The following is a 25913-nucleotide window of genomic DNA, read 5'->3' as shown; positions in this document are numbered from 1 at the left end:
TTATAGCCTTTGTGGAAAGGGCTTTGTGCTAAAATCGTGTGCAACCGTGAGTTTATTTTAACGCTATCGATTTTTGTGACTGTGGGAAAAGCCTAAAAACAGATCTGGCTCTTTGAGCCTTGATTGGTCGCTTATTTCGCTACTTTATGTTGCTGTAATTATTGTTCTATATTCTGTCATTTTTCGTGTATTATTTCTGTAATTTTAAGCATTCAATACCCATCGGTGTGTAATAGTAAATAGGGCTCATCTCCAATAGTGGTATTAGAGCCACGGTTGCTCTGATCTTGAAGACGTACAGTAACATCTAAACTAACTTCTCTATTTCTTACTATTATTGCTGTTATTTTGCCGTAGATATTACTGTTACATATGACTAAAAAACTTACCGCGGTTTTATTTCCCCCTGATCTCCCACTTGGCCGGACCCCTGAGGTCGTCGGGTGTCTGGTCGGGAATTAGGCTGAAAAGGTCTCAGTTAACGTGAAAATCTTTATGATATATTTTTTGCTACTTTATTATCGAAAATTACTATTGTGTGATTTGCAATTTTTCTGATTTTTTGGTGATTTCTTGCTATATTTGTTGCTCAAAATTACTTTGGTATTGCTGTTATAATTTTTTGGTATTGTTGTTGAATCCCTGCTTTTTGGTGATAATTGCTGCCATTATTTCTGTCGAATTTGTCTGTCTTTTCTGATGCATTTTCGTGCTGATTAGTATATATAATTTTTTGATGAATCTTTTCAAAAACAACAAGCTAACCTTATTTGGGCCTTTCCCCCTAAAATCCTTTGAAAAATAGAATTTGTTGAAATTTTAAAAGCTAAAAGTTTCTAATCCAAAATCTGTTTTTTATTTCAAAAGAAAAATTTATTTTTTGGGATTTTTTTTTTGGAAAACTATTTTTTGGAAGAAAACAAAATCTAAAACTATTTATTGAATTTGTATCAATCCATAATTTGTTCTCTTTGTGAATGCTATGTGCAATTTGACGTTAAGTGTATTATTATTGAAGAATACTATTGACTTTGTGCATATAATCGCTACTTGCATTTTTCTATGTGTAATATTAATGCTTAGTGCATGGTCCTTTGTGGATGTTGTGTCAATGTTTATATTTAATGTATAGTTAGTGCTTCTAAGTGTTTTTTGAGCCTTTGTGTCATTTGCCTAGGTGGCTAAGTGTCTTTGAAAATGCGACTATGTGATGTTTAATTTAGCCTCAACAGCTGTATGAATATGCCTAACTGGTTGGTTGAACCAATGTGGTTGTGTGTCTTTGTACATTGCCTTGGTGGCGATTTTAGCCTATGTTACTTTGTGATTCGTGCGTAAGTGGCTTGTAAAGACTGTGTGGCTGGTTGTACTTAAGTGGCTAGTTGAGTTTTTTGTGTGCCTTGGTGGCGTGGATTAGCCTATGTAGCTGAATGAGCCTTAGTAGCTGTTTGATTTAACCTCGATAGCTACGGGTTTATAGCGTCGCTATCTATTTAGTGATAATTGCTGTGTGCAAATATTTAAAGTGCTTGGTGCTATATATTAAATCACTTGTGTGTGCTATACATAGTGATATTATGTTACTAACATCTCTTTTTTGCAGGTAAAAATGGCAGTCTTGAAATAGCCAGATCCGTTTGCATCCCCTTGGGCCTGGTTCCAATTATTGGGTCCTGGTCCAAGGTGGAGTATGTTGAATATTTTGTTATGGCCCATTACCAATAATTTAGGTAGGCCCATTTACTCACCTTGGATGGATACCGTTTGGTCCAAGCCCACAACCCATGACCCGAACCGCCCATAACTGGTTTGACTACTTATATCTAAATCCAGCCCTAATCTCTCATTCTCCCATTTCCTTCTCTCTCTTAAACCGGTCGACTGCTCTCTCTCCTTTATGTCTCCTCTTCTTTTTCATTTGTCCATTAATGGTCGCGGTTCCCATGGTCTTGTGACTGTCTTTGGCCGCCTTCTTCCATTACTACATCCGAGAGCCACCTATATAATGGTGGTCGGGTTTCTTGGTTGAATGCAATCCTAAAAGTGCTTGATTCTATCCAAATGTGAAGATCTGTGTGATCGAGGGTTATAGCCTTTGTGGCAAGGACTTTGTGCCAAAACTGTGTGCAACCGTGACTTTATCTTAAGGCTACCGGTCTTTGTGACTGTGGGGAAAGGCTAAAAACAGATCTGGGTCTCTAAGCCATGATTGATCGATTATTTCGTTGCTTTGTGTTGCTGTACTTATTGTTCTATATTCTTGCATTTTTCGTGTATTATTTCTGTAATTTTAAGGATTCAGTACCCATCGGTCTTTAATAGTAAATAGGGCTCATCCCCAATAGTGGTATCAGAGCTACATTGCTCTGATCTTGAAGACGCACGGTAATATCTAACCTCACTCATCTATTTTCCGATATTTCTTACAATTATTGCTACTATTTTTGCCGTTGATATTACTGTTTCACATAAGTAAAAAACTTATCGAGGTTTTATTTCCCCCTGATCTCCCACATGGCCGGAACCCTCAGGTTGTCGGGTATCTAGTGTGGAATTAAGCTGGAAGGGCCTCGGTTAACCTGAAAATCTTTGTGATATATTTCTACTACTTTACTGTCGAAAATTACTATTGTGTGATTAGCAATTTTTGTGATATTTGGTGATTTCTTGCTATATTTGTTGCAGAAAATTACTTTGGTATTGCAGTGATAATTTTTTGGTATTGTTGTTGAAATTAATCCCTACTTTTCGATGATAATTTTTGCTATTATTTCTACCGACTTTATCTGTCTTTTCTGGTGCATTTTCGTGCTGATTAGTATATATAATTGATTGATAAATCTTTTGAAAAACAACATGCTACCTTATTTGGGCCTTCCCCCTAAATCATTTGAAAAACAGAATTTGTTGAAATTTTAAAAACTAAAATTTCTAAACCAAAATCTGTTTTTTTTTTAAAAAAGAAAAATATTTGTTTTGGGATTTATTTTTCTTGAAAAACTATTGTTTTGAATAAAACAAAATCTGAAACTGTTTTTTTTATCTTGTATCAATCCATAATTTGTTCTCTTTGCGAATGCTATGTGCAATTTGACGCTAAGCGTATTATTGTTGAAGAATACTATTAGTTTTGTGCATATGATCGCTACTTGCATTTTTTTGTGTGTAATATTAATGCTTAGTGCATAGTTCTTTGTGGATGCTGTGTTCATATTTATACTTAGTGTAAAATTAGTGCTCCTAAGTGTTTCTTTAACCTTTTATCATTAGCCTAGGTGGCTAAGTGTCTTTGAAAATAGCCTCTGTGGATGTTTAATTTAACCTCGGTGGTTGTATGAATATGCTTAAGTGGCTGGTTGAACTTATATGGTTGTGTGTCTTTGTGACATTACCTTCATGGCGGTTTTAGCTATATGGCTGTGTTATTCATGGCTAGGTGGCTTGTTAAAACTGTGTGGCTGGTAGTACCTAAGTGGCTAATGAATGCATAAGTGGCTAGTTATGTTTTTTGTGTGCCTTGGTGGCGTGGATTAACCTAAGTGGTTGCATGAGCTTTAGTGTTTGTTTGATTTAGCCTCTGTTGCTACAGGTTTATAGTATTGCTATCTATTTAGTGTTAATTATTATGTGCAAATGTTTAAAGTGCTTAGTGCTAATTATTAAATGAGCTATGTGCTATACCTTGTGATATCATGTTACTAACGCCTCTTTTTGCAGGTAAAAATGACAGTGATGAAATAACCAAATTCGTTTCCAATCCCTTAGGCCTAGTTCATATTATTGGGTCCTGGTCCAAGGTGGAGTATGTTGAATATTTTGTTATGGCCCATGACCAATAATTTAGATAGGCCCATTTACTCAACTTGGATGGAGGCCCAAGCCTTCGACTCACCAGCCCACAATGCATGACCTGACCCGCCCATATCCGGTTTGACTACTTATACCTAAACCCAACCCTAATCTCTCATTCTCTCATTTCCCTCTCTCTCTCTTAAACCGGCCAACTGCTCTCTTTCCTCTATGTCTCCTCTTCTTCATTTCTCCATTAATGGCCGTGGTTCCCATGGTTTTGGGACTTTGCCTTTGGCCACCTTCTTCCATTACTACATTCGAGTGCCACCTATATAATGGTGGTCGGTTTTCTTGGTTGAGTGCAATTGAAAAAGTGCTTGATTCTACCCAAATGTGATGATTTGTGTGATCGAGGGTTATAGCCTTTGTGGCAAGGACTTTGTGCCAAAACTGTGTGCAATCATGAGTTTATCTTAAGGCTATCGGTCTTTGTGATTGTGGGGAATGTATAAAAATGGATTTGGCTCTCTGAGCCTTGTTGTAATTATTGTTATATACTCTTGCAATTTTTGTATATTATTTCTGTAGTTTGAAGGGTTCAATACCCATCGGTCTATAATAGTAAATAGGACTCATCCCCAACACTTCCCAACTCCTGCTTCGACTGCTATATTGCTCTGTTGTTTAGATATGATCATTTCTCCTGGCATTCGAAGATCCTTATATTGTTTATGGGTTGTATTGATATTTTTTATGGTAGTTTTATTCTATCTGATCATTTTATTGTTTAATATAATGTGTATTGTTATTGTTATTATTGTTAATAGGGTCAAATACATTTTGCATCTCTTAATATGTCTGTAGTCACATACACCCCTTAAAGTATTTAAGGTAATAAAATTCTTTGGCAAAATAATTTGACGTTGATGGAACAAAAATGTCCTTCTCACTTACCCAATATACTTTTTATTTCACTATCTAAGTATGTTTTATTAAAAAATCTCCCCGCAACTACTATGAATGATTTTAAAATTTTATTCAATTTTTTATTTAAAAATAACATTTAAAATTTATAATTGTTTATAAATTATATAATACAAAAATAATTACGAGTTGATCAATATATTGAAGTATATGTTCTACAAAGTAAATTATTTATGATCAACATTCAAACATATGTAAATAGTGATGAAACTATATGCATTATGTTTGTAATTTCATTAAAAAAAATTATGTTATATAATTTATATATTTTATAGCGTTAAATACACTTTCAACCCCTAAAGTATGCATATAGCCAATTTTATCACCTAAATTATAAAAAGGTTAACAAATCCCCTTAAAATAGGGTCCAAAATTTTCATGATGAAAATATCTTTATTATTTATACCCCTTAAAATATATATTGCAATTATTTTTCTAAAAAATGTAATTTGAATTATTATATAATTTTTATTGTAAATAAATATTACCGGATATTTATGAGTAGTATGAAAAATATGTATGAATACTATATAAATTTTCAATCCTAATATATATATTTTAGTTTTAAATGCATTTTTGATTCCGTGACTTAAACTATTTGATGTTTTCATCTTTTAATTTTTGGTCCTTTATCTTTTCAATTTTTGAAATTTTAATTTTTTTTTTTGAAGAGTTCACCTCTATTGGCGAGAAGGGTGAACTCCGGAGGAAAAAAAAATAAAATTGCAAAATTGAAACTGATGCAAGACCAAATGCTACTTAAAATGTTAAAGAAAATATTGACAAATACGAGCAATATAACCTCAACTCTAAAAGGTCACATGAGATGCAAATGCATTGTTTCGTTGAGAAATGTGAACTATGGGGAAAAAAATTATTGAAATTGCAAAACTAAAAAAGATATAGGACCAAATTGCTAATGTAAAAAGTTAAAAGATGAAAATGCTAAATATCCTAAGTTACTGGAAAAAAAATGCATTTAAGCCTCTGTTTTTTTTTTTTTTTTACATAACATTTCAAAAGCTACATAATTTTTGCTTTGTGTTATTTTTGCTTTGCCCGAAAAAATCGTTTGATTGAAAAAGATGGTTCGATAACAAAATACACTGGTGGTTCTATTCCTGTAGGGACACATAGGCAAAATATGGTAAGTTTGAAGCATAAAGTTTTTAGATATCTTTTATGCAATTTATTGGCATGTGAATTAATATTGTTTTGTAAACTATAGGAAAAAGAACTTGGTAGAGAAGTGACTGATCTTCAGCTATTTCAAAGATGCCATAGAAAGAACAAAGGAATTGGAGAGTTCATCGACAACAAATCCAAAAGAATTAGTGTAAGTATAATTTATTATTGGATTTAAATATTGGTTGAGAAATTTTTTTAGACTTTTATTAAATAAATATTCCTTTGTATCTATTCTACTTGCACAGGAAGACTACTTTGGAAAAACAGGTTGTACTGATGTTTCTTCACAGTTTTCATTTGATATCTCAACTTGGTATGATATCACTGGAGGTTCTTTTAAAGGACGTTTATATGGATTTGGATATAGCTCCTCATCTACAAGTTCAAGTTTGGTCGGTTCTACTCTTAAAGCATCTGAATAGAAGATTAATGATTTAACAAAAGCTGTCGAGGACATGCGTTCTAATGCTATAAAGATGGAAGAAGAATTTTCAAGACGAGAAGAAGAAAATAGAAAATTGCTTGAAATTGCTCTTGAAGTAGCTCGAAAGAGGCAGGAAGAGGCTCGGAAGAGGGAGGAAGACCTACAAGAATTAGTTTGAAAATTACTTCAAGATCTGGGATACACAAACCATCAATTTGCTGGTGGGTCTAGACAGAAAGAGTAACAACATTCCAGAAAAGATAATTAGTATATTTTTTCTATTGGTTGTTTATGACTTAGTTTATGTTGACTTGGGTTGTACGTTCACTTATATTTGTTGACTTGGCAGTGCAGACATTGATATTATTTGGTAGTATTTGGATGATACAATGACATTAATTATATTAGCGTTGTTGTATTATGAGTATCTTTTTTGTTAATATTTATTGTTCTTGTTTGAAAAATTCAGATTTAGGTATTGGTGGAATGTATTTGATGGTATAATGATCATGATATTAATTTGAGTACAGAAATTAAAAAATCTGCCCAAAAAAAACCAACAAAAATTAAAGACGGAAAATTTGAAAATTTAGAGGCCGAATCAGAGACGGATTAGAGACGGAAATTTGTAAGGTTTTAGAGACGGAACCTTTTCTGCATTTCAAAGACGGAATTAGAGATAGAATTAACAAACAAATACTTTACATTTAGAGACGGAAAGTTCTTTTTTATCGACGGAATAAGAGAATTGCCTACGAAAATCAAAGAGGGATTACGCTTAAACTTTCTTCTTGTTTGTCGACAGAATCAGCACGAAAATGTTCCGTCTCAGAATTAGAGACGGAATATTTCCGTCGCGAATATTTAGCCACGGGGTTTACAGCTACGGACTGCAGTGACGGATTTTTCCGTTGTTAATTTATTTTAGAGACGAAAATTCTAATTTTAGAGATGGAAATTTCCGTCTCTGATACCCTGTATTCTTGTAGTGAATTATATATATATTGAACTTTTTCTCAAAATATTGTCAAAACAATTTTAAATTATTATATCGAACATATATACATATTTACTATAAATTATACAAATCTATATATACATATTAATCTATAATATTCCATAATTTTGTGGGTAATATATATATGGCATATTTAATTTTAAATATTTGTACATGTAGTTGGATATAAAATACATAAGTTATATAATATTTTTCTTTTATAAAGTTATATGCATAATGTATATAGTTACGCTTCACGATTTACACATTTACATGTAATTTTTAATATAAATAATTTACTTCGTAAGACATATTTCCACATATTGTGTTTGTTTTTTGTATCTTATATAATTTATAAAAGCTTGAAATTTTAAACATCATTTTTAATAAAAGAATTAAGTAAAATTTTAAAAGTGGTTTTGCGGGAGATATATTCTTTTTAAAAAATATATAATTTAGGGAGTAAAATGAAAAGTATATGGGGTAAGTACAATGGGCATTTTTGTCCTGTCAATGCCAAATTATTTTGTCATAAGGGATTTTTACTACTTTTCAAATTTTAGGAGGGTAAATACAACTACAGGCATATTTCAGGAGTGCAAAATATATTTAATCTTTATTTATATTATTTTATAATTGATCAAATAGGTAAAATTTTAAAGTAATTTAATTTGAGAATTTTTAAAAAATTAAAATAATTATTAATTAGCATCGAAATTAACAACCAAAAAAAATATGTTAATGATCAGTTGAAATTCAATATCGTAATTAATATTATCAATCTCTATATACGATGTAGAATGACTAAATTTTTTTTAATATTCAAATATGTGAGTGGAAATATTATCAACGAATCTATTCCCTTGCTACAAACAAAATTAAAAAAAATTCTTGTTGACAAGCAACGATTACTTTCATAAGTAAATATTCTAGCAAATATTGGACAATTAGATACTAAAATCGGTTATCAGAAATTATGAAGTAAATATTTTTCTTCCTAAATTTAGTATAAACGAATTCCATAATTTTGTAAGAATTATGTATTGTTGCTACATTGACATTATTTCCTTAAGTTTGGACCCCAAAATTCTTGCCTTATCTTCACCACTTAACGAAGATTTTCATGAAGTGTAAAACGTCTATGTTGAGTTCTATTGTCTGCATGTTGGCACACCGTCTTTGCATGCACGTAATAAATATTTTTCACATTTAAAAATATAGTATAAATCAAAATAAAAATATATAAATTAATACACATTAAAATAAGAATAAATAAATAAACTAACTTATCAATTAACGTAAAACTTGAAAAGTTGAATGAGTTAGTTATTTATTAGTTGAAAGATATTTTTTGGATCATAAAAATTTAGTGCAGTGGTGTTCTACTTCTGTTTATAGCCTTTCTTTTCTTTATAATACTATAGATATATACTAGCGGTATAAGACATATTTAATTTGTGTATAAAATATTTAAAATATAAATAATTAATATTTTTATTGATGGATTGGTTATCAATCACCGGATAGTGTGGCTTAAAAAACAAAATATGTGCCAAAAGTTGAGCGGTATATATACTGTACAAGATTTGAGGGGTATTTTAATAATTAAATTTATTAAAAATATTCGATTACTAGGTATCATGACCAAATTTTAATGAAGGGATGGAATGAATTAAGGAATGAATTTAAATATTTAATAGTTGGTATGACAATATGATTATCTTTTTTATATCGGTGTCGATATAGATACTATATGTATGTGTGTGTATGTGATAAATCAGATAATAATCCCTTGACAAGAAAGAGTAAAAAAAATGATTTTTATTTTGAACTAGAGCTGATTACGTTTGTATTAATTACACAATATTTATAATTATATTTATTATATAAGTAATTCGATTCTAACCTCGTGTCATTTATGGGCCAAGGGACAATCTCAAATAAACAATATCTATAAAGGCATAGAGCTCCCAAAAGATAACGGAGGCATGTAAAGGTTCCCTTGGCCAGACGGAAAGTAGCCCTCAAGTGCAAAGGCAAAACAGAAGAGAACTTGACTGCAAGACTCAACCCATCTAACGAACCAGGATGAAGTCACCCTCAGTGATCTGACGCCCAGCCAATTGAATAAGAATTTTCACATATCAAAAATGGTATTCTCCATACATAATTATTCTAAAAACAAAATTTTGACTGAAAACGTGTGAAAATCAGAGTTGCCAAAAATAAATTTAAGGATCATATCAGATTTCCCAAACCTTTTCAAGAAAGGAAACCAAAACAAAAGACCTATGTTCGCATCAGACTCCTATAGGTAAGCGAACCTGCATGTCATACTATATATATATAAAGAGCTACGTAGTTACTATATTTAAAGTTTTCATGCAGTTATTATATTCATAATGTTCTCCGAGGTTTCAGAAACTCCGAAGAAGATGAAAAATCACTGCAATCTAAACTCAAAAGCCCTGGAAAACAAATACGAGGAGGACAAAATCTCCAGCCTGCCTGAACCCATCTTGCATGACATTCTATCCTATCTTCCCACGAAAGACGCTGCGAAAACCTCTGCCCTGTCCAAAACCTGGAATGCCACCTGGAAATCATTCCCGATCCTGGATTTCAACCAATACTCCTTCCAAGAATCCGTATACTCAAGAACAGCCCACAAGAATCACAGTGAAATTACCAAAGATTTCTGTGACTACGTGGATGAATTCTTGACTAATCGTGAAGGGCTTACAAATATCGAAAAATTCCAGGCTGTCGTGAATTTCCAGGGCTGTAGACTCAGATATCACAGAAATCTCGACAGGTGGTTAAATTATGCGATAGAAAACAATGTTGAAGACTTGGTTCTTGCCTATCACACGAGGGCTACGACTAAAGGGGGACATTGGTACTACAATTTAACTGTGTCCCTTTTTCGTGCTAAGTCATTGGAAAACCTGGATTTGTTCGGCTGTCAGTTTACTGCATCAAGATTTAGTACCGGGATTGGATTTTCTTTGCGAAAATTCAGGCTTTCACAGGTTTATATCGATCAAGAAACCTTACAGGGTATTATTTCCAGTTCTTGCCTTCTTGAAGAACTCAGCCTCCGGTTCTGCAAAGGTTTCCAGGTTTTAAGAGTTGCTGGCCCGAAACTGGAGAGTGTTGATTTGTATCTTGGTAGAGATCAGGTTCAGATCGTGGCCGTTGCAGCGCCAAATCTACATTCCCTTAGTTACGGCGGGGGTTCTGCCAGCGTCCGGGGTAGTCTTCAGGCTTCCGAGAAGTATGAAAACCTCAAAGAACTGAGATTGCACGATACTGACATAACAGATGACTTTTTTCAAGTAATTCCAGAGTTTTCAGGACTAGACAAGCTGGAAGTTAACAGGTGCTGCTCGCTGGAAAGAATTCGGATTTCCAGCGTTCAGATTTTGGATCTGTGTATATGTGATTGTGCTAGACTTAAGGAAATTCAACTCGACACTCGTCGTCTGGGTCGTTTTAGGTACGATAGCTATGATGTAGATCTTCAGGGGCTTTGAATGCCCTGGAAAGAATTCAGATTGGATTTTGACGACTTCCGTTGTGTTAGAGGGTTGATTTTGATCTGAGTTTTCATAGGAATTAGAACTATCTATAGAAGTTCTTTTGCATCAAATCCGAAACTTGTGAATGCAGATGAAACTTATTTGTTTTGCTTTTCCATATTTTTGTAAATTTTGGAGCTAATTAACTCCTTTTACATGTAATATTTATTGAAAAGATTTATAATTTTAGTTGTATAAATATATAATTCTCTACAAATTAATTTTGATATTTTATTCTATAAATATTAAAATTTCACACATTAAAACAAATGATCAAAAAAACCCACGTGATTACTTGATTGGGTGCACTTTTCTATTCCTTTTCTTTTCTTTGCATAGTGCTCCTCACCCAACCTTTCTCTTTCTTATTCCTTGTTTCTCTAATTTTCCCAGTTCCAATCATCACCACTCCATTACCGGCCATTGCAAATTCACAATTTGCACCACCACTCCCCATTGTGTATTTTGACCAGCCAAGGCTCTTTGACGACGATAGACATAGTCCCTCGTAAGCGCCGCCGCGGCGTGGTGGTTTGAGGTTAGTGTTCAATTGGATCTTTGATTGACAGATGCTGCTTCATCGCAGCGTTTGCGACGGATGAAACTACTTCTGATTTCTCTATAGTTGCGAGGAGTGCATATTTGAGCGAGGAACTATTTGGAGACCCAAATCGGGCATCCGAGCGATCTACTTGGGTAAGGGATTGTAGTTGTTGGCGGGTATAAGGTGGCGGGCTATTGGTGAATGCCAGATGCCGCAGCAATGGTAGGGGGGAGACTGGAACAGGGCGCCCAAGAGAAATACGGTTGAGAAGATGATTGAGATTTTTCTAGTTTTATTTCTTTTTCCTTCTTTTCATTATTTTTTTTTTCTTTTCCAATTTGTCTATTAATTGTTTTTCCCAATATGAAAAAAATTAAAAATATAATTTTTTTATTTTCTTTCTTGAAATAAAAAGAACGAATTTTTTTTTTTGAATAATTTTGATGCGTGCGATTTTAGCATGGGTCCTAAGGTATTGGATCTTGATGTTAGATTTGGCTAATGGAGTGAAAGCTCTTGAGAAAGAGAACTTGCAAAACAAAAGGTTAGCACTTCGATCTTTAAGTGAATTCTGAATTTAAGAATAGAGAAATATAAAAATGAATTATGACGAAAAATTATGATAAAAGTGAGAATTTCGTATGTAAGAGCATGAAATTAGAGAAGCAGAGTATCAACAAGCGAGGTTCTTGATTGTGGAAGGGGATTGTCTGTTGAGGGTTACCCCCTATTTATAGAGGAGGAGTCCCTCTGTAAGGAGTTTCGGTGAGAGGGATTTGCATGCCTAGCAAGGAAGGTGGGATTCAGGAGGGATACGGTTGCACCTTATCTGTTCCTTAAGCAGCAAGTTTTCGGATGAAGGGGGATTCCTTCTTCATGCAGACACCTACTTGGTGAGAGTCCTTTTAGGCTGAAGAGTCCAACCCCTTGAGAGCACCTTCCTCCTTTCGGGATAGCCTTGGAAAGATGCAGCAGGCTTTCGTACTAGGCCTCCTTCTTGGGCCAAGCTTGCAGATTTCATCCTTGGACAGATTCTGGGTTAGGGGACTCCTCCTTGGTCAAGCCCAGTGACCTTCCATCTTGGAACGATCTTAAGGAAACAAGCCTCCTTCCTCTGCCAATCTGTTTGTAAGGTGACACCTGCCAAGGTCGCCCGCCTATCTAGTTTTCAGGGGGCACCTGCTAAAACCACCCGCCTATCTACTTTCTAGGGGCACCTGCTAAGGTCGCCCGCCTATCTAGTATCTAGGAAGCACCGCCACCCGCCTGTTTACTTTTTAGGGGGCACCTATCAAGGCAGTCTATCTCGTGTTTTTGGGGTCTCTCATGACTTGGACCTCCTAAGATATTATGAGCGTCTCGTTTTTTTCTTCTTTTTGGATCGTTTGGACCTCTTTGGACCAACTTATCTTTATGCACATCAAATTTAAAAATATACATTTCTAGTCAATTTTCTACGAATTGTTACATATAGAATTTTATAAAAGTAAATTAGAATTAGACTTGTTTAAAATTTTCATTTGACATAGTAAAGTTGCTTAAACTATTGAAATTTACCTCAATATTTTTAAAATTTGAATAATATAAGCTTCATTTATTACTTTTTAAGAAATATTTATAACTTCAAAAAAAATTGCAAACTTTAATAATTGTTAGGAATACAAATTAATGTAGAACCTACACATACACAATATGTAATAAAATAATATACTAAGGTCCCTTTTCTTATTAGGATAAGATCTTATATCCGGCCCAATACTGGTTAACTAATTGTTTACTTTTATTTTACCTAGGCACACATTTAACAGCCAAGGTCGCTACTACTGGGGATTAAATGGTAATTGCCGACCCATATGTTGATATGGGTTTGTAATCACCATTTACATGGGCTCAAGTTATTATTTTTGGCTTGTCCATATTATCCCCAAATTTTCTGCATCTATTACGAATTTGCCCCTAATATTCTTGTTAATAACAAAAATATATGGCACCAATATTTATTCACCAGACAAATTTATTAAGCACCGGGAGGGGAAAAACATATTTGATATTATTATTAATTTTGTTATTAAATATTATTGATGTCTCCTGAATTTTATTGACTAAACCTATTATGTAAACACTATGTGCCCAGCCAGCCCATCACAAGTAAAGTAAGGCCCGTAGACTTATTTTTTACTTTACTAAACTGGTAAGTCTAAGAAACATCTTATAAGATGTTCGGCTAAACTTATAAGTTTTTAAAACATTTTATAAGATGTTCGAGAGTTTATAAGCTCTACATATTAATTTGATTATTTTTTTTAAAGAGTTTATAAAATCTCAAAATAAGATATTTTGGATCTTATAAAATCTTTAAAAAAAACGTTGAACTTTCCAAACTTTTTTTTAAAAGATCTTATAAGTTATATTAACATAATAAAATATTCTCATTCATACACTTATACACACTCTCACCCCCCCCTAACACATACACACAGACACTCTCTATTCTCTCTCTCTCTCTCTCTCTCTCTCATTTAAAAAATATTTTTGCTAATTATTTTTTTTAATATTCAAGAAAGAGAAAATACTTTATTATTTAATAATAAATTATTATAGTTAAATAAAATAATTTGGTATTGATATTATATTTACTGAAAAATATAAATTCAAGATATTATAATTATACGATCAAAAATAGTCGTTTCATTAACAAAGAGAATACAATTATATATCTGTATTAGTATCCATCTAGCATGATGTACATATATATTAATTTTATTAAAAAATTTAGGTAATAATTCATCATTTTTTGATATTGTAAAACGATTACCTATTAAATTTTTATTTGGAATTAAACTAATGTGCCCTATTTATCAAAATATTTTAAAATAGTTTAAAATAAAATATGTCAACAAATAACAATTTATTTGATTTAAAAGTGTCAAGAAGGGTTTAGACCCATGGCCTGAACTCAATCCAACTAGTCTTGGATTGGATTTATAGAGTGGCAACCTCAAGACCCTAATCAACTATTACAAGCGATTGGAGTACGAAACTCCTTAATACAAACCGATATTACACAAAATGAATGATAATAAGAAAATAATAAAAGCAAATCTTAAGATTTTACAAATCTGCAGATTGCGGCTAAAGGATAGCCAGATCCAGCAGCACTGTTCACAAAGAACGTTTCAGCCCACGATTTCTCCAATTCCAACCCGAGACCACAAAGGTCTTACAGTCCTCTCAATCTCTCGTCACAAAGGTTCACAGAGAGCTTGCTTGTTCACTCAGAATGTTTTCAGAAAGACAGATAAGAGAGTTTGTCAGTTTTCTGTATCTCGATCGAAATGGAGAGCACCCCTTTTTAAAGGGGTTGGAAGATCCCGTATAAGGAATGCCTCAACAACTTTTCAATAGCCATTGAATTGTTAAGGAAAGCTGTCATGATATCCGGTGAAGTAGAGGAAACAAATCAAAGAGATTTGTGTGAGAGAGAGAGAGTGAAGAAAGCTGTCGGCGCTCAATGGATAAGAAAAGAGGAAAGTGAGATCAAGAGGGATTGCTGAACATATATAAGGGAAAGGAAATGGGTTGGGTTTTTAAGGTCAAACCAATGGATGTTACCGGGTTGGAGTAGTGGGCCTCCAATGATGGGCTTACTTTGTCAAATGGACTTTGGGCCATAATTATAACATGCTCCACCTTGGGCCAAAGACTCAAGGTCATAGGTTAGGAGTCTTTTAGGATCTGGCTAATTCATCATTGCCTTGCCATCCTCCATGCGTACCTGCAACTTACAACAAACTAAAAGATTCCAACACAATAGTTAATCGGGAATAAGATTTAGAATTTTCAAACACAGAAGAAACTTTTCAGCAGGCAAGCATTTAGTACCCATATCGACTGGGTTATAATCAATTTTGATTTTCTCGAGCTTTATAAGCTCTTTACTAATGATATCTCGGATGAAATGATATCTAACATCTATATGCTTGGTCTTATCATGAAACACAGGATTTTTGCATAATTGTATAGACGACTGACTATCAGAAAATATAATGAGTTTGTTCTTAAGAAAGCCAATTTTTTTTAATCAAACCTTCCAACCATATTGCCTCTTTAAAGGCTTCTGTGGTAGCTATGTACTCGGATTCAGTAATGGATAATGCAACTATGTGTTGTAATTGAGACTTCCAACTAATGCATGAACCACATAAAGAAAATATGTAAGATGTAATAGACTTTCTACTATCCCTATCTTTGGCATAATTCGAATCCACATAGCCATCAAATGAATGTTATCAGAGAGTTTAGAAAAAGTAATACCGATATCAATAGAACCACAAAGGTTCTAAGGAGCCATTTCAGGGCCTCCCAATATGGAGGGTCAGGGTTAGACACATACCTGCTTAGACAACTGATGGCATAAGCAATATCGGGACGAGAATAAACCATAAGAAACATTAAAGAGCCGATAACATTCGACTAAGGTACTTTAATCATTTTCTCCTTTTTAAAATCATTTTTAGGGCATTGATCCCTGCATAGTTGGAAATGAGCAGCAAGAGGGACAAAAACAGGTTTGCTATTTTCCGTAGAAATTTTTTTCAAGGTAGACAGAATGTAAGTCCTTTGATTTAGGAGAAATTTTTGACTTTTTTCTATCTCTAGTAATATCCATTCCAAGGATCCTTTTCGCATCACCAAGATTTTTCATTCCAAAAGTTTTACTCAAATCCTTTTGTAAATCATCAATCAATTTAAGATTAGGACTAGAGATAAGCATGTCATCCACATATAGCACCAAGAAAATAGGGCAGACATCAATACGCTTAAAGTAAAGACAATGATCATATTCCCTTCTTTTGAACTTAAGCGAAAGCATAAAAAGATCAAACTTTTTATTCCACTGTCTAGGGGACTGTTTTAAACCGTAAAGGGATTTTTCAAAAAGCACACATAGTCCGATTTTGTTTTATCATGAAGCCAAAAGGTTGATGTATATAAATATTTTCATCCAAGTCCCCATGAAGAAATGCAGTTTTCACATCTATTTGTTTTAACTCCCAATTGTAATGAGCAGTAAGAGCAAGTATAATGTGAACAGTAGTATATTTCACAACGGGAGAAAAAATTTCATTGTAGTCAATATCCTCTTTTTGTGTGAATCCTTTTGCTATTAACCTAGCTTTGTATTTTATTGGATTTTTTTGTTTAACCATAAAGATCCACTTACAATCTACTAAAGAGCATTTAGAGGGTTTAGGAACAAGGATCTATGTTCTATTACCCCTAAGGGATTTCATTTCTTCTTCCATGGCATATAAGCCAATTGTTCGATTTTATGGCTTCTTCTACGCTTGTAGGTTCAAGAATTCCAGTGTTTAAAGAAACTTGGTAGTCTCTAAGTTTTGAAGACATCCTAGGTTGTCTACTACTTCTATCTCTAGCCAATTGGTAGTCGTCAAGATTTGTTTCTATGTTCGTATTTTTTAAGTGTTGTTCTTGTACTTCTAGGTGTTCAGGAATTTGTGTTTCTATCTCCCCCTCTTGTTGGTTATCCTCTATGTTATTCTCCACCTTATTAAAACGGGTTTCGTTTTGGGCTATGTCTAAAGTTTTAAGGCAAGGCATCTCATTTTCATTGAATATGACATCTGTACTTATCAAAATCTTAAAACTCGGCTGGCTTCGTACCCATAGCCTATACCCTTTGACACCCTCGGGATAACAAATAAACACACATTTCACAGATCGGGGTTCTAACTTATCAGTATTTTGATGCACAAAAGGAGAACAACCGAAAACACGTAAAGCAAAAACATCAGGTTGTTTACCATACCACACACTATCAGGAGACTTACCAAGAAAAGGCACAGACGGAGATAGATTAATCAAATGAGCAACAGTTAAAAGGGCTTCACCCTAAAAAGATTTTTGTAAATCAGAACTTACCAAAAGACACCTAACCTTTTCTAGAAAAGTACGATTCATGCTTTCGGCCATGCCGTTTTGCTGTGGGGTGTAGGGGTTGGTTTTGTGTCTCTTTATGCCAAACTTTTCATATAAATTAGAAAAAATTTGGTTACAAAATTAAAGACCGCTGTCGGTCCTAAGAGATTTGAGTTTTCTACGAGTTTGGTTTTCCACCAAAATTTTTCATTTTTCAAATTTTTCAAAAACTTCCGATTTATGTTTTAATAGGAAAACAAAAACTTTACTTGAAAAATTGTCAACAATAGATAAGAAATAACGATTACCACCATGGGTGGGTTCCTTAGAGGAACCCCAAACATCAGCATGCACATAGTCAAGAATGCAAGATGACATGGAGGGATTTGGGGAAGGGTTAGCAGGAAAATGCACACGATATTGTTTACCAAGCACATAATCATCACATAATTTTTTTTTTCGGTAAATGTAAGTTTCATTAAGTAAAATAATAGTACAGTACAACAATGTGGTTATCAGTTGGTTTCTCCCTCGACAGGCCAAGGGATATGCCACAGTCTATATAAAGCTAGTGTACTGACTGATCTAGGTAGAGTGATACTAAGGATCAACTGCCTGATATCCTCAATAATCAATAAAGCGATGGTCCTAGGTGTCCACTCGGTGTACTCGAATCGTCTCAAGTTTCTCTCCCTCCAAATGTGGTAAACACATGATGCTAATAGTGCTCGATAAGATATATTAACAATGTGCTTACCTCTCCATCTCTGGGAAGCCCATTCAATATCCGTTATCCAGTCTCTATTGGGCCAAGAATATCGTACCATTCTCCGGATCGCTGTAAGACACTGTCGACTAAATCTGCATTGAAATAATAAGTAGCCATGTGTCTTTGCTGCTCCCTCGTTACATAGAATACATGGGTTAAGGTGGGCTAACCATGGTTTATCCATCGTAGCCAACTTGCCTAGAATAGTAAGCCATAGGATGAACAAATGACGTGGAATCTTCAGTGATCCCGAAAGTAGTGAAGACCAGCCTACTTTCGGTCCTGGGGGTCAAAAAGCATGTACAGAGCCTGAACTGTAGGTTGTCCCTGATCAAATCTCCAAATAATGCGGTCCTCCCCTCCATGGATGGTGGATAAATTATGTGTGATCTCCAGACACTCAAAATCTGTGATAGGAGGTCACTGCCACTCTCCTTCACTAATCACCGTGCTCAGTCTGGTTGATTCCTCCATTTCGAGTAGCCTCAGTCCCTGTGGAAATGTGACACTAAGAGGGCTGAGGTAATGCCACGGGTCCTACCAAAGGTAGAATTTCCTCCCGTTTTCGATCTGATAGTCCACCATAGGGCGGAGGAAAACCCGTAGACGTAGAATTTTCCGCCAACCCCATGAGCCTCCATGTTCCCTAATCGTCCAAATGGAGGTGTCTCGTAACCGACCCTGGTAAAGCCATTCAACCCAAACTGAGGTCCTATCGTACCTGATGATATCACAGAGTTTCTTCGTCATTAATGCACGATTCAAGATAGAAATATCCTTGAATCCTAGTCCAGAGTTTCTTCGTCATTAATGCACGATTCAAGATAGAAATATCCTTGAATCCTAGTCCTCCCTCATCCTTCAGCCGGCATAGATCTTTCCATACTACCTTCGCTTAACCACCGTTTGTTGTCCCCTTCCACAAGAAAGTTTACAGTCTCTTCTCAATTTCGTTAGTAACTTTCTTTGGCAGGATGAACGCTGATGCCCAATATAAACTCAGCGACAAGAGTACAGATTTAATAATCTGCACCCTACCAGCATAAGAAAGAGCCATACCCTCTCAACCCGGAATGCGTTTATCAATTTTCAAGAATAATGGACTACAATCAGCAACTGTTAATCGAGAAGATAAAAGAGGTAGCCCCAAATACCTCATCGGTAAGACTCCCTCTTGAAACCCGAGTGCTCCCAGCATCTCCTCTCGTAATCCTTGTGCTGAACGTGAGATAATAAATGGCTTTTTGCACATTCAGCCTGAGCCCCGATCATTCAGCAAAGCGATCCAATCCTGTCTTAAAGACTCCAATAGAGTCCATATCAACACGACAGAATAACAGCAAATCATCAGCAAATCCCAACTGAAAAATCCTGGCTGCATCACACTTCCAATGAAAGGAAAATAATTCATCTTGGTTTATCAATTGTAGGAAACCCAAGTGTAGGACTTCCATCACAAGCACGAACAGGTATGGTGATAGAGGATCACCCTGCCGAAGTCCCCTGGCCCCCCTAAAGAAGCCGTGAGGTTTCCCATTTAGCCCTATAGAAAACGAGGGTGTTGTGACACACGTCTCAATCCATTTCACGAATGTATAAGGGAACTCAAATAACTCCATCACAGCAATCAGGAAGTCCCACTCCACCGTGTCCTATGCCTTTCGAATGTCCACTTTTAAAGCACACCGGGTGGTAGACGGGCTTGGTTATATCCCGTAAAAAGTTCCTGCACCAACATAATATTGTCTCATATGGTTCGTCCGGGCACAAACGCCGCTTGGCACGGACTAATAAGTTTGTCCAGTATCACACTCAACCGTTGGACAAGGAGCTTGGCAATAATCTTGTACAATATATTGCAGCAAGATATAGGACGAAAGTCACCAATAGTCATAGGGGAATGTACTTTTGGTATGAGCGCTAAAAGTATAGTATTTATCTGCTTCAGAAATCGTCCCGTATTAAAGAAATCCAATACTGCCGAAGACACCTCCTGCCCCACTATGGGCCATGCAGCTTTGAAGAAGTCCGATGAATACTCGTCCGGCCCAGGTGCCTTATCTTCAGCAATGTCAAAAATTGCCTGCTTGACATCCGTAGGTGTGAATGGCAAGACTAAGGATCTGACATCATCTTCACAAAATTTCAGATCATCAATTTTGTCTTGAAGAATTCCTGCCTTTTTTAATAACTCTAGTCTTTATGACTAATATGTCCAAAGTGTTTATGCCACAAAGACGCTTTATCACATTCATTCACAGTCGTAGCAAGAGAATCATAAGTCACAGAACACAAATAAAGATTTCTCTTCTTTTCAGCCTTAAAAACGACCAAAGAACCTTTCATAATTTTCATTTGCCCATTTTCCCATCTTTCTTCTAAACCCTCTTCCTCAAGTGCAGCACAAGATATGAGAGTATGACTAAGATCAGGCACATAGCGAACATTTTTCAAAATCAGTTTATAACCATCTTTAAAAGTAAGAGAAATGTCACCAAAATCCATTATCTCACATCGCTTTTCATTCGCCATAGAAACAGAACCACAACTTTTATTTTTGAAATTAGAAAAAATTTCTTTAAAAGGCTCATATGAAATGTGTAACCAGAATCAAGTAACCATTCATGTTTGTTCACAGATAGCACAGAGTTCACTTCAAATACCAAAAAGACTTCACCATTTTCTTCCGAGACATTATTAGCATGTTCTCTTTCATCAGATTATCTTTTCCTATTATCTCTTTTTGGCTTTCTACAATCTTTTATGTAATGACCCTTTATACCACAATTATAGCAACGTCGTTCTCAAGTCTTATCATCTCTATAGTGGTTATCTCTAGGTCTCGGCTTACTCCTATTAGAACTCCTATTTTTACTCTTGCTTCTGTTATTAGTCCTAGATCCAGAGTTTCTAAACTTAGACCTACCTCTTACGAAATTAACCTCATGTTCATTTTGTGTTGTTTTATTAGTCCTTAGATCCATTTCCTTGCTTTTTAAACCATTAACGACCGTTTCTAGGTTAACACTATCCCAACCATATTTTATAGAAGCCTTGACATTAGAGTAAGAATCAGTAATAGCATTCAATAAAACAATAGGACAATACTCATCAATATTTTTATCTCCCGTCAATTTAATATCTTGTATCAATTTAGTGAAATCATCTAGGTTATCTTCTATGTTTTTAGACAAGTCCAATTTATACCTAAAGAACTTTTCAAGCAAAAAGAGTTTACTAGGCAAAGAAGTTTCTGTGTATAAATCTTCTAATTTTTTCAGAGTTCTTTAGTGGAATTATGTTTACCAACTTTTCTAAGCATAGAATCAGACAAATTCAATATAATCGAAGAATACGCATACTCATCATTTTTCAACATTTTTTCTTCAGAAATGTTATCAGAATATTTGTCATCTATGGCCTTGAAAACTTTTTGTTGGATCAAAATTTCTTTTATTTTCTGTTGCCAAATCGAAATCACTTTTTCCATCGAAAGGTTGGAGATTATAACCGGCCATTTAAAAAAAAAGGATTTTAGAAAATGATTTTTAACAGATAATGTGAATTTTTTGCACAATTTCAAAATTCACGGAAATTCATAAAATGGACAGAAATTATTTCAATGGACAATGACTAGATTTAATAGTTGATTTTTCTAAGAAATGTTTTCAAGAATTTTTTCACAAAGAACGGGCCCAAATTTGCAGATTACAAAAATGAATTACAGTAGTGATAATACTCAGATTACTAATTAACAATAATTTCAGTTATCCCATAACCACACTAATCACAGTTCTAACAATATTAATTACAAATTTTTAGCAGATTTCGATATCACAGAGATATCAATAATAACACAGTTAATACTTCACAAATTTCAAATGATAGAAATATGTTTAAGTCACACAGATATGAGGCGAACAAATCGTGGAAACAAATATCACAAAGATATAATAGTCGAACAAATCGCAGAAATAACAATCACAAAGATATAGTAGCGAGAAATAACAATAGAACCGAAGCTTCCAGCCTAAGTCCCGACTAGATACCCGACGTCCTCAGGGGACTGGCCAAGTAGGAGTTTAGAGGGATTTACCGCGGCTAATAATAATAGTAATATCGATTGAAAGAAAATCGCGGAAATGAAATAGGAGGGATTTGAGAAGCATTACCACTACCAGGAGCCGGATTTCAAAGACGAGGCCCTAATACCACTATAGAGTGGCAACCTCAAGACCCTAATCAACTATTACAAGCGATTGTAGTACAAAACTCCTTAATACAAATCGATATTACACAAAATGAATGATAATAAGAAAATAATAAGAACAAATCTTAAGCTTTTACAAATCTGCAGATTACGGCTCAGGGATAGCCAGATCCAGTAGCACTGTTCACAAAGAACGTTTCAACCCACGATTGCTCCAACTCTAACCTGAGACCACAAAGCTCTTACAGTCCTCTCAATCTCTCGTCACAAAGGTTCACAGACAGCTTGCTTATTCACTCAGAACGTTTTCAGAAAGAGAGATAAGAGAGTTTGTCGGTTTTTCGTATCTCGATCGAAATGGAGAGCAACCCTTTTTAAAAGGGTTGAAAGATCCTGTATAAGGAATGCCTCAACAACTTTCCAATCGCCATTGAATTGGTTAAGGAAAGCTGTCATGATATCCGGTGAAGTAGAGGAAACAAAGATATTTGTGAGAGAGAGAGTGAAGAAAGCTGTCGGTGCTCAATGGAGAAGAAAAGAGGAAAGTTAGATCAAGAGGGATTGCTGAACATATATAAGGGAAAGGAAATGGGTTGGATTTTTAGGGTCAAACCAATGGGTGTTACCGGGTTGGAGTAGTGGGCCTCCAATGATGGGCTTACTTTGTCAAATGGACTTTGGGCCATAATTATAATAGGATTAGTTTGGGTTGAGTTGAAAAATAAAATGGATTGATATGAATTTATGTTATATAAAATTATATTTTATATGAGTTGGAGATGGATTATTAATGTCTTATATGGATTTTTAATAGGTTCAACCTATAAAGTAAGAAAAAAATTGAGAAGAACCCACGACCCATACTACTATTCTCACCCACTCTTCTCTTTCACCGTACATGCACACACTCACTTCTCTCGTCTCCCCCGCCCCCCGCCCACACACACACACACAAAAGAAGTATTAACTTTCTTTCTCCACGCGCGCACACACACACACACACACACAAAATCAGATGCATTTTTTCATTCCTCTCTTCTTTCACACACGCGCGGGTGCACACACATTTCTCAATTTTATATCAAAAGCTTATAATGTTATTTTTATTATTTCAAATTATTTGTACTTTTACGTAATTTTATTATTTGATATTACAACTTATAATTCTAAATATGATGAAAATAAAAATTGCCTCTCAACAAATATAGAGAATTTGGTTGCACGATTTGGTGTTTATTTAAAAGGAGCATTTAAAATTTTATGAATTATTTTGATAAAATGTAGTACTTTGTAGATACTTAGCATATTTTTTATTTTATAATTTAACAAATGAATCTTAATATGCATGGTCATTAGTTAGAAATAATGTGTAATACAAATAGTAGTTATCTTTTTCAATAATCTAAAAATGTTTTTTTTTCCTTTTTATTGCGTAAATTTTGAAATTTTTAAATTTAAATAACAAAATAGTTTATGCTAATCGGACCCAACCCATTCTGGACCCATCCATTTGATCTCATTCTGGACCGAACCCGATTTTAATACAATCAATTGAATCCGATCCAACCAACCCATTTGCCACCCTTATTTCATTCTAATGGTATCATATCCATTTTCATCATTTTACCAATTAAAAATATTATTATGTCAAGCATCCTAACATTTTATAAGTTTTAATATCTTATTTTACCTAAATACTTTAGAAACTTATTTTTAAATAAAATTTAACATTTTATAAGATGTAAGAACTTATAAAATATTTTAAAAAGGCTTAGTTGAACACCCTTTTCACGTTAGGAATTTGAGAATTGAGTATATAAAATTGTCAAATCAAAACATATTATTTTGAGTTACAAATAAATAAAAACCCATAATTATACTTTTGGCCCCACAGAATACGGAATGCACCTCAAGTCCTTAATTTACTAAATTGACAATTTGAGTACCAAAATTCAAGCAAAAAAAAGAAAAATAATCTTTTTTTGTTGCTGTCGTGAAAATGAATAAAATACGCATATGCTGATCATGTGCACGTTAGCCGACACGTTTGGAGGGAAAAATACAGACTTACCAACTAGTTGTTGCATTCTAGAGAGAAATTTGGTGAGGAAAATGAGTCTCCCACCCTTTATCACATTATACAACTGAGAAATTTGATGAGGAAATTCTACTTTACATTTATTTTTATTACAATTTATTATAATTATAATATGTTTTGGTCTCATAGTAACCAAATTCAAACGTAATACTAATAATACAATTAACAATTGCAATACAAATCCAACATAAAATTACTTATTATCTCCACCGCAGAACCAAATGGCATAAATTAGTGATCTACATCTGTATGCATTGATCTTTGTTATTCATCTATCAAAATATTTTGTCAAGCATATAATATGTACATCAACAACGAAATAAAATCGATAATTACAACAATCAAAATTTGGTTTCTTTTCAAACCATCGATAGTAACCACAATTAGGCTATAGCGATGGTGCCAGTTAGGATGTGGTGGTTGAGTGGTGGAGAATTTTACAGAGTACAAAAAAGTGGGTGGGAGCTACTTTTCTAGAGAGAAAGTGAAAAAAAGGTTAGGGTCGAATTTTATTTTTTATTTGATATACTAGAGTGTACAAACCATTAGCTGAATATATCTTCACCCCGTCTTAAATTTGTTACTTTTATTTTTTTTCCTTTATATTGTTAAATTTTGGTCTTAATGTATTAAAATAAATTATTTTGTAAATTCAGTATGCAAATGTGAGCATTGTCAAAGCAAGTGGATCCGTGGCGCAATGGTAGCGCGTCTGACTCCAGATCAGAAGGTTGCGTGTTCGATTCACGTCGGGTTCAATTCCCTCTTTTTAAATTTTTACCTACCCCATTTCATTTTCCTCAGTACAAATCAAATAAGCGACTCTTTGGTAATCGTTCATGTTAAAGTAGCAACTCTTTTAATACTTCTGTCCAAAACACTTCCCCAAGCCCACACCTTACCAGGAATTTCACCATTTTGATGTTCGTTAAAGGCTCGTTTGGAGGGAAATGGTCACACGTTTTCTAACTCCAATCAAATTGAACTCATTAATGTTTTATGTCTCATTATGATTCAAAATTTAATTAATTATTTATATAATACTTTTAATCGTTGTTTGAAATTGAGTTATTATTTAATTTGAAAATATTTTATTAAACTTTATCGTAAATTATAATAATTAAAATTCCATTTTGTAAAATAAAAATGTTAAAGAAATTTTATTTTTATGTAAGTAATAAATTAGTTTTCAAATTATAATTATTTACATTTGACATAAATTTTAATAAGTTTTTGAATTTACATTATTATTTAATTGGAAAATATTTTAATAAGCTTGATCATAAATTATAATAAATTTTTTTGAAAAGATAAAAATTGTAAAAGAAAATTATTTTTACAGAAATAATAAATTAATTTTAAACTATAATGATACCGAAGATATTA

At 34.0% G+C, this 25913-nt stretch overlaps 1 protein-coding gene and 1 non-coding gene across 2 annotated transcripts; both read left to right on the top strand.

Annotated features, from left to right (window-relative positions):
• On the top strand, positions 9788–10921 carry LOC105171277 (putative F-box/LRR-repeat protein At5g54820). Its single transcript, XM_011092334.1, has one exon. The coding sequence runs from the start codon at positions 9788–9790 to the stop codon at positions 10919–10921; it is 1134 nt and encodes a 377-aa protein (XP_011090636.1).
• On the top strand, positions 25214–25285 carry TRNAW-CCA. Its single transcript has one exon. It is a non-coding gene; the product is annotated as a tRNA-Trp (tRNA).

Source organism: Sesamum indicum, linkage group LG9 (assembly GCF_000512975.1).
Source record: "Sesamum indicum cultivar Zhongzhi No. 13 linkage group LG9, S_indicum_v1.0, whole genome shotgun sequence".
NCBI lineage: Eukaryota > Viridiplantae > Streptophyta > Magnoliopsida > Lamiales > Pedaliaceae > Sesamum > Sesamum indicum.
The sequence above is the reverse complement of the archived record's forward strand: the minus strand, read 5'-3'. Positions and strand labels throughout refer to the sequence as shown.

Bases quoted from the DNA above. Each gene is read 5' to 3' on its own strand.
- LOC105171277 (XM_011092334.1), top strand. From the start codon at position 9,788: ATGTTCTCCGAGGTTTCAGAAACTCCGAAGAAGATGAAAAATCACTGC.